Source organism: Apteryx mantelli, chromosome 16 (genome assembly GCF_036417845.1).
Source record: "Apteryx mantelli isolate bAptMan1 chromosome 16, bAptMan1.hap1, whole genome shotgun sequence".
Classification (NCBI taxonomy): Eukaryota; Metazoa; Chordata; class Aves; order Apterygiformes; family Apterygidae; genus Apteryx; species Apteryx mantelli.
Window position 1 is genome coordinate 3,073,946 of NC_089993.1, and position 13,590 is coordinate 3,087,535.

The following is a 13,590-nucleotide window of genomic DNA, read 5'->3' on the forward strand; positions in this document are numbered from 1 at the left end:
TTGGTCAAGACAGCCAGTGGCAGGTCCAAGCAGCTAATATTGCCCTCAAGCCACACACATTTCCAGCTGAGTTCTTCCCAAAATCAAGGAACATATTTTTGGACTATACTCAAAGCAACTTGCTCAGATATATTTAGCCATTCAGTATCCCAGCTGTACAGCAGAGCTGGGAGGATCCTCATTATGATTAGAAGTGACAACAAGTTTATAGCCAGTTACAGTGACACAGCTTGAAAATATAAGTTCTCAATACCACTTTGACCATGACAGAGCTACTAAACTCCTTTTTAAAAACCTAAAGAACCCTGACCACAATCAGGACTGGCATGCACAAACGGAAAAGATCCGACTCTGTCTATCAATCCTGGTCACTGTTTGCCCTAGGACAGAAGCACCGGCAGCGCTTGCCAAGTTTCCTGGCAAGCGAAACCAGATGCTGTATCATGCCGTAAGAATGCAGTACTAAGAGCGACTGCAGCCTCCTGGCTGACAGCAGCCTACAGCACACGGGGAGGGAAGGGGAGGATGAACATGGCTACTTCTCCAGCAGATTCTCCCAGGCTCCAACAGATCAGGACTTCCTAAGGCAGAAGCTGTAATTCCCTATTTAACAGCCCTTAATGGATTTTTCTCCCATGATTTTTCCCAGACATTTCTGAACCCACAGAAGCACTCCTGTGACATCCCAGAAAAAAGGAGCTCCTCTTCATGCGCTGTCAAAGCCACCTCTTTTCTTTCTCTTTCAATCTGCTCTCTTCTTTTGGCTCACCCCAATTCTGTTACTGGAAGGGAGAGTTGACAGCCAACACCCTGTTCCATCTTCTTCACACCACATATGATTTTAGAGACCTCTGTTCTACCTCTTCTCCAGGCCGAAGAGAGTTGTTTCTCATACAGACACTGTTACACCTTTGCTCACCCTTCCTCTGTACCCTGCCAAGTTCTGCTGTAGCCTTTGGAGATGAGGAGACCAGAACTGTAAACTGCATTTGAGGCATGAGTGTGCTGTGTGATATTCTCCATTTTGGTTTTTATTCCTTTCCTTATTATACCTAACAGCCAGTTTGCTTTTTTGACCACTGCCAAACCCAAAAAAGACTTTTTAATGGAACATCTCAATCAGAACCCCAAGGTTTCATTCCCAAGCAGAAAAAAAATCAGCTCATAGTAGAGAATTTTATAGGTGAAGATCAGACTGTTATTCCCCCCTTTCAATTATCATCTTTGGACACTGATAGTCCTGCAGTTCCTCACAGCTGGCTCTTATCTTCCCTACCCTGAGCTGTTAACTATCATTAGCAACTCTGTCAAATGACTGTCCCTTGCCTTTTCCAGATCATCTACAAATATGTTTTACAGGGCCTACGCAACTACAGATACCAGCTGAACTTCACCGGTGACCTCATCATTCTACTGCAAAACTAAGCATTTATTCCTAACTTATCTTTTAACTAATTACTTACTCAGTTATTTAATAATACTTCATTTTCCCACACTTCCCTTTTTCCTTCCCTGCAAAAAACCAAGATTAGTTTTCAGCCTTAACTCCATTCTGATCTGCTGTGCAGTCACATCAGTGCTGAGCCACACAAGGGAGAGGACAGCATGGGGACAGCAACCAAGCAGTCACAGGCAGCAGAGGGAAGGACAGCTTCTTTGGGGGCAGGAGAGAGGAGATGCAGACTGCTTCTTTTCCAGTAAAAACCCTTATTCAAAAGGGAAGACAAGTTTCCCTACCATATAAGCTCGCAGGATCCCCTCACCCCATGGCTGCACTCTGGTGAGATCCGCACAAGCAGCATGAGCAAAACTGGTGGCTGCTGAGCGACACTATCCCAGGTCGGAGTGGATTGCGGGAACTCCAGGTGACACTACACGGCACGGCAGAGCTAACAGACATCCAGTCAAATGAGGGAGGTCTGCTTCTGCTTTCCCAGCTGCAGAAGGCCCTCCCTTGCTTTGCCCTAGCCCTGGGGCTTCCCGAAGCTTCTCTGAGCACATGCCACCAGCTAACCTGGCAGAAAACTAGTACGGCAGAAACAAACTGAGTGCGCAGAGGCAAGCTGGATGGGAGCCAGAGCACCAGTCCAAAGGGAAGAGGGTAAGGAGGAAGGCATGCGTGCACACATCGGAGAGCGGAAAGGGGACCTCATTCTCGCAGCAGCACCAAGATGCCGTTAGACCAGTCTGAGCTATAGGTGCAGGCTCATCCTCAAGCTGCTGCAACAACACTGCTATCCAAGCAAGGCAGGTTAAACGCAGAAAAACGGAAGCTAATAGATCACCATATGTGCACCTGCAAACCCTGCAAATTCTAAGCACGGGACCACCAATACATGATATATATACAATAACCCCAGGGTTCAACTGCAATATGCAGCTCGCCATCATAGGTAAGAAAAAAGATCAAGAGGGGGGGCTCAAGAAAAAGTCCTGTCTCTAATACAGGGCATGCTTGGGGGCACAGGCCGCTCTGGCAGATACCACTGACCACACACCTCCTACTTGATAGACACCAAGAGCAGAAGGTAGACATGCACTCAAACTTTCAAGGCAGTCTGGACTCGCTTAGGGTATTGCAGGTTGTTGGTATCTCCTGCCAGCCAACAGATGCCATAGCACCCCAAGTATAAAAATGCCAGTGCCATATTTTTTCATGCACCCAAAGGAATGGAGCAATTCTACCCATTTAATAGCAAGCAAACAAAAATAACTTTGTCCTCTTTCAAATAAAGAAGTATGGCTTTGTATAAGAACAGGAGGAGGAACTCTTTAATTAAGTCCACTACACAAAACAGGAAAGCTTTTAAAGCCTTCACATTTTCTGCCCATCCAGAAGCACATGCCAAAGGGGGGAGCCAATCCCACACTTAAGACAACCATCAGAGGGGATGGATGCCAGCAGACTGTAACAGTTTCTACAGAAAATATAACCCTTCCCCCCGTACTGACCTTCCAGTACAGATGACCTTCAGAAAAACAGAGACAGTACTGTCAGCATGATGGAAAGCACAAGATAACAGCCTACTAGTGAAATTCTTCAAAGTTAAAAAAAAAAAATCCCTTCCTATGTACACAAAGAACAAAATTACGGTGAAAGGTCCAAACTTTGTTGTTTTTTCCCAAAGGCAAGGCAAATACACTTCAACAATATTTACAGTTCAGAGTGCAGGATCTCTTATTGCTACCCAGCAGAACAAAAACCCACTCACATTTCATCAGATTAATTGCTCTATCAGCTAGATCTCTGTGATTTACAAATGGAGCCTGACCACCCCAGGATATAGTTGGATTCATCTCCCCTAAAAGGCGAGTTCCTAACAAAACGGTACTACAAAGAGCTCTCCATAGGTAAATCAAAGTGGAAGCAAACCCTTTTTCTATATCAATGAGCTGATATGAAAACATCTAAAGGCCCTCTGTAGTCCAAAACTCCCCCAAGTACTGGAAGGCTTCGCTTTATGAAAATGAAGCCAACCATGCCTCACAACAGCCCACCAGTCTCCGGGGGTCTCCTTCATCTGCACACACGTGCCTTGTCAACATGGCTCCGAGTCCTCTGCAACTACGGTTCTCATGTCCCCTTTTCAGACTGTCGGAGGCACTTCCATAGCTTTTCACAGTATCATCCCTCATCCTTTCACATATGCTGAATGGATGACAAAAACAAGTTGTCATTAACCTTTAGAGACCCACCGTGGACAGATGAGCATCAGAGAGGAGATGCCTGCTCCAAAAGACCCATTTTTGCAATCCAGCAACTCTGGCAAACGTACTATTCTTTCAAGATTTTCCCCACAACTGCAGCAGTAAGTGGCAGGCTTTACTTATGTATTTTAAACAAAAATAAGACTTCTGAGAACAACCAGAAGTATTTAAGGACAGTATTTAGGCAAACAATTAATTCTGAAAGGATTACTGAGAATAAGAATGCCTCCTAAAGCTACAGCAGCTAAAATAAAATTAATGCTGTTATTTCAGCTTAAATTTTCAAGTTTGTCAGTAACTTCAATGAAGCACTGACAAAAAAAGTAGCCAAAGATGGCAGCTAACCAATACATACTGTTGAGATTACAGGCTACATAAATAGTTATCTTCATCTCTGATCATAATCTCTGCCAAACTGTAATTATAACAAATTCGTCTTTTGCCTGACTGCATAATTGATGTCAATCTTTGAGATGCTTGAACAGTGGCTAATTTCATAGACAGCAAGTTGTCAAAGCATGAAGGCTAGCAAACAACACTACAAGAAATCAGTTAAAGGAATCTGTCTATGTTCACTTGGCCGCATTGTGCTGTGCTCAGAGGTCCAAGCTTCTTCAGCTGGAAACATAACAGTATCAGCCAGGAGGCCTCACATTATTTAGTTCTTCCTCACATTTCACCAATCCCCAGACACCCCCCTAGCCATGATCTGTGCAAAACAATAACACACAAATCCCAAATCCATGAATATTAAAATGTTAATATTGTAACACATGGACTTCGGTTGACTACATGCTGAGTCTGCTTCCTGCATTCGCCTTTAAGCAATTTCAGCTTCATTTAGAAAGCTAAGTGAATAGATGGTTTGCATAGTTTTAAACCCAGACTGTGAATTTAAGGCAGCTACAATATATAATAAAATACAATAAAAATAGTCTTTTATTTGTGACTGTGAGGAATCCATGAACTTGCACTGAGCCCTACTAATTTATGACAGTTTTCAACAGATCAAACAGAATTTCAGTTTTCCCTATGATATCACTCAGGGAAAAGCAACATTCTGATTTTTCATTTAGGAACATGCTTTTTTTAGCACAGATCATTCGCATAGTTTCATCTTGATAACCGCCGCAACTTTTTGGCACCTGGATGTGAAACAACATCATACGGTTGGAAACGTAGTAATCGGCACACTCCTAAACCTACAATAGTAGGTTCCTGACTAGATACTCCAGAAGCAACACCATTCCTTGTTCACATTAGCAGGGCAATCACACACGCTGTCCAGACAGCTCCTGTCCGCTCCCCCCGTCTCACCTCCTGAACTGGTGGTGCTAGAGGATTCTTGAACTCCGAGAGCGAAACTGGGAGGGAGAACTTGGAAAGCATCGACGGCAGATTGTGGCCCCGGAACTGACAAGAAAACGCATCTGCCAGCGGAGAATATCTACAGAAAAGAGGTAAAGGCTGAAATCAGTTTTATACTGCTGGTCAATGTATCGTTTATGTATTTATGCATTGCAGAAGTGCCAATTCCCAAAGGAAACATTCTCTCTGATCTAGAAAAATAGTAAGCATAGTTTAAGGCATTTTGTATCCTGCAAAAGTAACCAAGAAGAATACATACTTTCATCTTGGCATTACATTCAGCTCCAATACATTATTCAAGGTGTGGAGGGAATCCAGTGGAGAACAATAAAAATGATTAAAAGTCTAGAACTGAGTAGTCTTTGAGCAAAGGAACTGGGGACGGGCAGTCTAGAGAAGACAGGATTGGGGATGGGCAGGATATACACACCATCTTCAAACATGCAAAATGCAGCTGCAGACATGACTGTCCTCCCTGCATATGCTGAGAAGAACAAGCCATATGACTGATTAGAAGCAAGGGAGAGTCAAGTGAAATACTAGGAAAACTTTCTGTCTTAGGATTTCCATCAAGAACAGCTAAACAAACCACTGCCATATATGACACTGGCACAGCTGTTCCTAAGTGACCTCAAGGTCCCTTCCAGCCCTATTTTTATAGTTCCATCACAGAAGTTTTTATCTAAAACTATTTTCCTATAATCTAGTTCCAACACAGGTTCTAAAAACATCTCAAAATCTAGCACAGAAAGGTTTCAGATGTTCAGTGGAGCAGCAATACCCACCACTGCCTCCACATCTTCCTTGCATTGCCACCATCTTCTCTCTCACACATTGGTTACCTTACCTTCTGTGTACTAGAAAGCACATAAGTATAAAATGCTACCACGGGCAACAATAAAATAGTGATGGTAACAACCCCCTGACTTGTTGTTCTTTATTCATTTCAGTTGATACCGTGTGTCAGATACACAGATAGTTGTATGAAACACTCACTGATTTAACTTAATTCTAAGGTATTTTACTTTGTGTTTCCATATTGCTTCAGGTTCATACAACCTTGTCTGATATGGACAATCAGTGACCAAGCATATTAAAAATACTAAAAATAGGTCCCCAGGGTAAATATCGTTTCAAAAGCCCACATCACTGCAGAAGCATACTGATCTACTTCCACGCTCCTCCCTACCCCAGACAAACTCTTATGTGGCTTCACAAGTTGAAGCACATGCAACGGTTTGTGTTTTGTACAATCTCAACAAATTCATACACGAAGAAAAATCCCACCCTGTGTCCAGTGAGACAGGGAAGGAAGGAATATCTGTGCTTCTCACAGCTTTCTTACTACAAGCACTCACTGTCCTTCTACTTACAGACACACACTGGCATTTGGAGAAAGCATGTAGACATTGTTTTCACACAGCGGATAAATAATAATTGCTTTTCCCCAGTAAACAAGATGTGCAGCAAGCTGGAAAACCTGCATTGAGGAAACAAAACAAAATTAGGAGAGCAAAAAAGCGAAACTCAGACCCTCAGCAACAGTTCCATACAGTGACAGCAAAGCCTTATTTGAGCTGAAAACAGAATAATGTTCCATCCTTTCACTTTGCCTTCAGAAGAAATTCGGGGTATGATATAGTATGTGACACATCAAAAAGCACTTGACAAGGTTATGAATTTCCAGAAGTTTGCTTCATATTTCTAAGCAACTTAGTATTTCTTGCCTCAAAGGAATTTCTTCTAATTGTATCAGTAGAAGTTTAGTTATTTTTCATGCCACAACAACCCGTTTTTGTTTATGCACAAAATGCCTTAAGCATTATACATGAAAAATAAAACAAAAGAATGAGCCTCTGCTGTGACACAGGCATAAAGGTAACCAACGCTGTTTTTTTAATACATTGAGATATTCCAATAATGAGTTACACAAAGTATTTTAATATGTTAAACAAGTCAGTGGTTGCTAATGGCTCTGGAAGAGCCACATAAATAGCGTCAAGGAGACATAAAATCCAAACCCTATCATTAGATGCATTTAACTTTGCTTTTTGGTGGAGAACAAAACTACAGAACCAGTAGGGAATTTCCAGAGTTCATCCTATAGCTATATAATGGCAAGTAACACCACAGCTTGCTGCAAGCAGGTATGGAAATTTTATTACAGAACAGGAGAAAGAGAAGGCCTGGACACATGATCAGGACCATCTGAGATGACAACCAGTGTTCTTCTCTCTCTTCACAGAGAGCACAGAATGCGTCCCCTGGTGCGGATCAACTTCTTAGAAGTACTGAATAGCTCTCCCCGCACCAATACCATCCAACTTAATCATCAGGTCCAACAACAAATGGGCCACGATGACTGCATTTGTTTGCAGTGGTTTCTTGGTGGCCTAGTGTCTCATGTGATTGCCAGTGGTTCATTCCCTCCACTGTATAAATTTCCCTTTTCAAAGGCTTGTCACATCACCCCGAGCAACTCAGATATAAGAACCTGCTGTCAATTTTGGAAAGGCAGCCAAAAAGAGCTGCTGGCTTGGAGACAGTGGCTCAAAAGTTTTGCCCAAGTCTAAATGGAGCTTCCTCCTTGGGACCATATGAAAGACATGCATTAAGGTATCAAATAAAGCGAAACTGATAGGAAGTCTGCAATGACTTTCAAAGCTCTTTAGCAGATAAAGTTGATTCTTCGGCAGCCTGGAGAACGAGGACCTGTTACCAAGGTAATTCTTTTTTTGTCTTCCTTGTTCCCACGCCATCCAGTCACCTCCTTCAAGCTTCACCGTTTCCAGGGTGAAGCTCCTTTTCCTTGTACAATATCTTGCACAACACACTCTGTCACCTTACGCATCTTTAAGATGGCTGGCTGGTTACAAGCTGTAGCTTAGCCAGCCTTCTGCAGAAGGTCATGGGAACTCCAATGCTGCATCTTGCCCAAGCAAATCCAAGGAAAGCAGCAGGATTTGGCCATGGCAGCTGTAAGCCTTCACTTGTTCTCTGGATGACTCCATCTACAAAGTAGACATCAGTGTAGCAGAACAAAGACAAACCACTGTGGCATAAATCAAGACTACCGTTTGTTCTGGTTTTCTGTTCTGGTTCTAACCACCTAATGGGAAGGCGTAGAGAAAACAGAGCCACTCTTCTCAGAGGTGCACAGGGACAGGACACGAGGCAACAGACACAAGGTGGAACACGGGAAATTCCCATTAGGTATGAGGAAAAGTTTTTCACCCTGACAGTGGTCAAATGCTTGGACCAGGGGCCCAGAGAAGTTGTGGGATCTCCATCCTTGGAGGCATTCAGAATTCCAATGGACAAGTTCCTGAGCAACTTCATCTAATGGATCTGCTCTGGGCAGTAGTTTGGACTAGAGATCTCCAGATGCCCCTTCTATCCTACAGCCATCTGTGATTTAGTGATTCTGACGTGGCTGCAGTTGACTCTCCAGCACTGTCACCACTGATCTCTGTCTCTCAAACCTTCTCCCGCGCTCTGAGGCTCAGGCTTTCTTTGTGCACTCTGCTCACATGGAGAGAACTGACATGTTCATGTACCACAGAAACCCATTGGCATGGAGAAAGAAAACGCCTTGTGAATTAAAAGAATTTCATCTACTGCTGACAATTCCCCATACCTGCAGCAATGCCAAGTCAGCATCTTGAGCCAGTTGCTGCAAATTCTTCACAGCAGAGGTAGTTTTAATTACTCTCACCAGGGCAGGGGAACAGTCCAACGGGAGCTCATTAAGCAATGACTTCTCATCATTTAGAAGTAATAAGGCATGGTAAGGCCTGCAGAAAAAAAGGAATACATTTGTGCAGTAAACTGCAGCTTTTCCTGAAGGCCCAGTTATTCCCAGACCACTATACCTGGTCAATCTACGCGTAAAGAAGAACCTCTAATATTACCTTTTTGCTGTAAGTGGGTTCATAATAAGCTCATTTCTATGCCACAAGATAAGATGCTCCCCTTAAAAGGGGGACAGAGGGTTATATGATAACTGGACATGCCAGTGACTAGAAAAAAAATGAAAGCACTGTGCTGGCATACAGACAATAAACCCTGCAGAACTAGACTGAAGACTGCTCATGTGCACTTAAATACAGAATGGAGTAACAGGAAGGAAGAAAGCAAGAGTTAGTTACTTTTGCAGGTAAAAAGCTGTAAATATGGTGAGCAGAAAGGAAGACATAATGGGGCCAGGGCTCTCTTTCCTGATGAAAATGAACACCCAATTCTTCTGACTGGAAATAGTGCAGACCTCTCCCACTGCATTACCTCCTGTTTCCAATACAACTACCTAACGTTAGCACAAAAGCTGTGGCTTCACACCACCACGTGTACGGCAGCACGGTGATACCCCAGCATCAGCTCGAGGGAGCCCAGTCTCAGCCCATGCCCTGCACCATCGCGACAGCTCAGTGCCACATCATCCCTCCAGCTGTGCCAGCAAAACCACCTGCAGGACCATGCTGTGAACCGCAGCAAGGTCAGGCCCCGCTCGGAAGGACAGAGCACATTCTTACCTGATAGATTTTAGACTCCTCTCAATTGCTTCTGGGGGTATAAAGCTTGTTGCAACGTAATGGATTTTATGCGGCAGGCAGAAACTCACTTCCAGCCAGTTGTTGATATGTAAACGGACAACCCCCGTTGTACAGAGACTGAAACAGGAAGAAAATAAATAAATACATACAGCATTTAGGATGTACACCAAATGAAAATAGTGCTTCACACTCGCCCCTGCATGGGAATCAGGACAAGAAAAGACAGAGTGCATCTTGCCTACACCCAGACTGGCTGAGGGTCAGCTGATTCCTAGCTGCAAAGACTTCTTTAACTGGTACTTACAGAGTGTTTCCCCCTATGAGGCTTTGCAGGGATTTGCAAGATTTCACCCCACTCATCTTCTGCTCCCTCCATTCTTAACATTGCACCACTATCTCAAGAGAGAAGAGTTTCTGGAAGAGTTACTGCAAGGCCACTGCACTGGAAAATTCCCTAGACCAGAGCTGCACAGGGCAAAGATGAATTGGGCGCAATGTTTTCACACTCATTTTCCATCTACTTCTCCAAGGAAAAAGAAAAGGAGATTTCTGTACTGGGCAACAGTTACAGAGCAGCATATTTCCACATTAACAGACTCCTTAGGTTCTGCCTAGGTGGTTTGTTTTCCACCAACTTGCTCCTGCTTGTCACATGAAATCACAAACGTGGTTGTTAAATGGTTTCTTCATTCTAGGAAACCACAGGGGCTAAACTAAGCCTTTAAGCTGACTTCAGAGAACAGGACTGGAGTGTAAAGAATGTGCACTTCAGGAATGATAATGAAGTCTGACCCTCATATTCAGCTGGAAAGTGACCATAAACCTCTTTTACTGAAGGAAGAAAAACCCAGAAAGCTTGTAGTTTAGAGCAATGAACATCATTCAAGCAGTTCTCTCTCCCAGCTTTTAGACACTGCTCTATAAATTCCTGATCTTTCTTGCACGCACTATTAATTATAGCACCCATATACAAGTACACACGGCAAAGGTACCCTCTCCGCAGTCATGTTCTACTAAAACTGCAAAAGAACTAGACTTCAAAAAGGAATTTCTGCTGATGTTACTACACTGGGAAACTCAGTAAAGAAAAACAAACCAAAAAACTCCCCAGCCACACTTGTCCTGTCCATGCACCTGCAGTCACCATTTTGCATAAAATCTTCCTTAGCTCAGAACCTGAAAACATTTCAGAGACTGGGAGATTTAAATATATATGATCAAAAAAGGGTCTCAGGCTGAAAAGCAGAATTGCAGAGTCTCCGTTTGGAGCAAGCATTGCCCCATTTGCCCTCACTCCTGCATTTCAAAAGCGCACATGCACACAAAGAGTAGGTCCTGCCAAAATCTCACTTCCACAAAGCAAACAAGATTATCTGTATCACAAACATAATCCACATCTTTTGATCCACATCTCACTTGACAAACAACAGGGCTCCCTTTGGGGATTGAGCACTTCCAGATACTTCAGAGATGAAAAGAATCAAGTCAGAAGAATTACGGAGAAATGGAAATAGGAGTCTGTAAATCTAAGCAAGAGATAAAGTACACCTAGGTTGGTAACAATATCTACTTAAAAATAGGAAGGTAATGTGATATACCGTAAGGAACCAAGCTAGCACCACCCTGTGAACCTTTACAACGCTGCCCAGTTTGCAGACAGGAAACACTGGCCTGGGACCAGCTCTGCAAGAGGGAGTGGGACTGAGCAGGGAGGCGAGGCCCAGAGCAACTTTTCATGTATTTTGAGTTTGGAACAAATATAAACTTGCAAATCAATCTTAAGCAACAGCTTAAGAGAGCTGAATTTCTCAAGATGCCTAAAGGCTGTTGTCCTCCAAGATGAACAAAGCGTATCAGAGGCTAAACGAATCCTACCCGAATTCAAACCTTGCCTGAAAGCCAAGCCCAGTCTCCCGAGTATTAATTACTCCATGGCACCAACGCCTGGTGCCATGCAATCTGATTGGGATCCGTCATAATGAATACATATGTAACCACAAACAGACTATTGCAAGCCAAGTTTTCAGAGGACAGAGAACCTCTAGCTTCTTCAGTAGATCCTTTGATGTTAAACTTTCCTCTAAAAGGCATTTTTTGGCCTCAAATAAAATTTTGAAGTTTTCGCTTTGAAAATTGTGGCTTGAATTTTAAATTGCGTGTTCAGACTCGCCGTATGGCTTGCGTGTCGATAACGCCCACTAATTTCTCCCTCTACATAAAACACATTTAAAAGCATGCCAGGAAGAGGCAGGGAGCGAATACATGTCTTGGAAACTCTTTATGTGGCGATTTAAGCATCTATACCTAGCACTCAGTTGTAGGCCACAAACTACCAGGCTCATTTTCAAGTTCATCTGGTTGTACCCACGGTTCAGGGAGCCCTGAAAATTCAGCTTTAAAACAAAAACATTGGGAAGCCTTGGCTGCCAGTGTAACTATTCACCAAACCACAACAGAGCGCCGAGGGAGCAAACAAGATTCTGTCCTGCCTGCTGCATGATCAGGCTCAGCAGGTAACACCTCGCTGCAGAACTGCTGCTGCAGACAACGGCTTTGAGAAGCAGAGACCACAGTTTCGTTCTGGAATCCTGCGCTGAACTCTGAAAAATATCTATTTTTTCCAAGTTGCAAATGGACCAAATTATATATATACGCACATATGTATGGGTTTTGCACTGAAAAGATGAATCCATGCTCTCTGGTACTACCATCTCACGTCTGATCAGAGGCTGCACACCCTGGAGGAACATGCAAAGCACAGCAAACGCTTCAGTTTTCCTTGCATTAAACGTTGCAACTCCCGTAACACGGCTTATCCCACCTGACATATGCTAACCGACAGAGAAAACTGGATTCTCTCAACATACATCAAGGTGAAGGACATCGTGAAGTAGCATTTGCCCACACTATCTACCGGGCCAAACACTCCAAAGAGAAAACACGACAATAAATGGACAACACAAACACTACCTGAAAACCAGTGGGATCGTCAAAACAAGTTATCAAAAAGAAGCAAAGGTACATAAAAATGTGAAACATTTGCAGTGATATTTTCCCTGCATAGTTTAACATTCAGGAAATAGGAAAAAAACCAAGGTTGGTTCAGTTCATTCTTTGGTCTGTTTGCACAAAGGCAAAGAAGCTTTAATTATGTAATTACACTCGCCACAGCAAAATTTTGTCTACAGTGCGTTATACAACAACAGCCTAGAATTAAAGGCAACAAGAAAAAAAGATTTTCTGTTCTGATTTCAATCTCAGTTTCATTCCTCTGAATTTGCGTTCAACTGTGCAACTGTACAATTTCAAGCCTTCGTTACAGATTTATGTACAGGATTTCCCTCCCTTGTCCCCTTTTGGATGGAAAATAACTTTAATCTCTAATAGCCTGCCTGGGAGTAAGCTACATCCTCCAGCAGCAAGATATGTGATGGCCCTTAGCTGGCCAGTAGAGTTAAATAATTTCAACAACATATACACAAAGCTTCAAGCAACAGGAAATACAGTAAAGATTCATAGAAAGTGAAGTTTGAATTCACACTGTCTTTCATTTTTACTTATTCCCCACAAAGTCATCTATTTGCCAAGCTTTTTACCGTGAGCTTCAAAGATCTCCATGACTTCACAGCTGTTTGGCTAGGGACCAGTAGACCCAGCAGCCCAGAAGAGGAATAGCAAAAAACAGCAACGGAAGTGAGTACCAAGAAAACTGATTTTTGAAGTTGCATTATGGAATCACCTGCTCTCCTTCTGTTTTATTCTCCTTAACCAACTAAAACTGTGAAGAAAACAATCCTGTATAAACAGTGGTATGATGCATTTCTTTATCTGAATATCCCTCCTCACTGAGCCCAAGTAACTCTCTACAAGGCAATGTCTTATTTAGAAGATACGGGGCCAACTCCACTACGTTGGTCCCATCCTAAAGAGACTGAAACGTACGTTTAGAAACGGAGGTAGAATC

At 43.1% G+C, this 13,590-nt stretch overlaps 1 protein-coding gene across 4 annotated transcripts in view; it reads right to left on the reverse strand.

The window, feature by feature from the left end:
- NPRL3 (NPR3 like, GATOR1 complex subunit) overlaps positions 1-13,590 on the reverse strand; it is a 52,170-nt gene that overhangs the window by 15,254 nt on the left and 23,326 nt on the right. For all 4 annotated transcript variants that reach the window (XM_067306030.1, XM_067306029.1, XM_067306031.1 and 1 more), the window contains 4 exons: positions 9,606-9,743; positions 8,714-8,870; positions 6,450-6,556; positions 5,026-5,155 (listed from right to left, as the gene is read on the reverse strand). In XM_067306030.1, the coding sequence (XP_067162131.1) occupies positions 5,026-5,155; positions 6,450-6,556; positions 8,714-8,870; positions 9,606-9,743 (532 nt within the window). The remainder of the gene's footprint in view (positions 1-5,025; positions 5,156-6,449; positions 6,557-8,713; positions 8,871-9,605; positions 9,744-13,590) is intronic.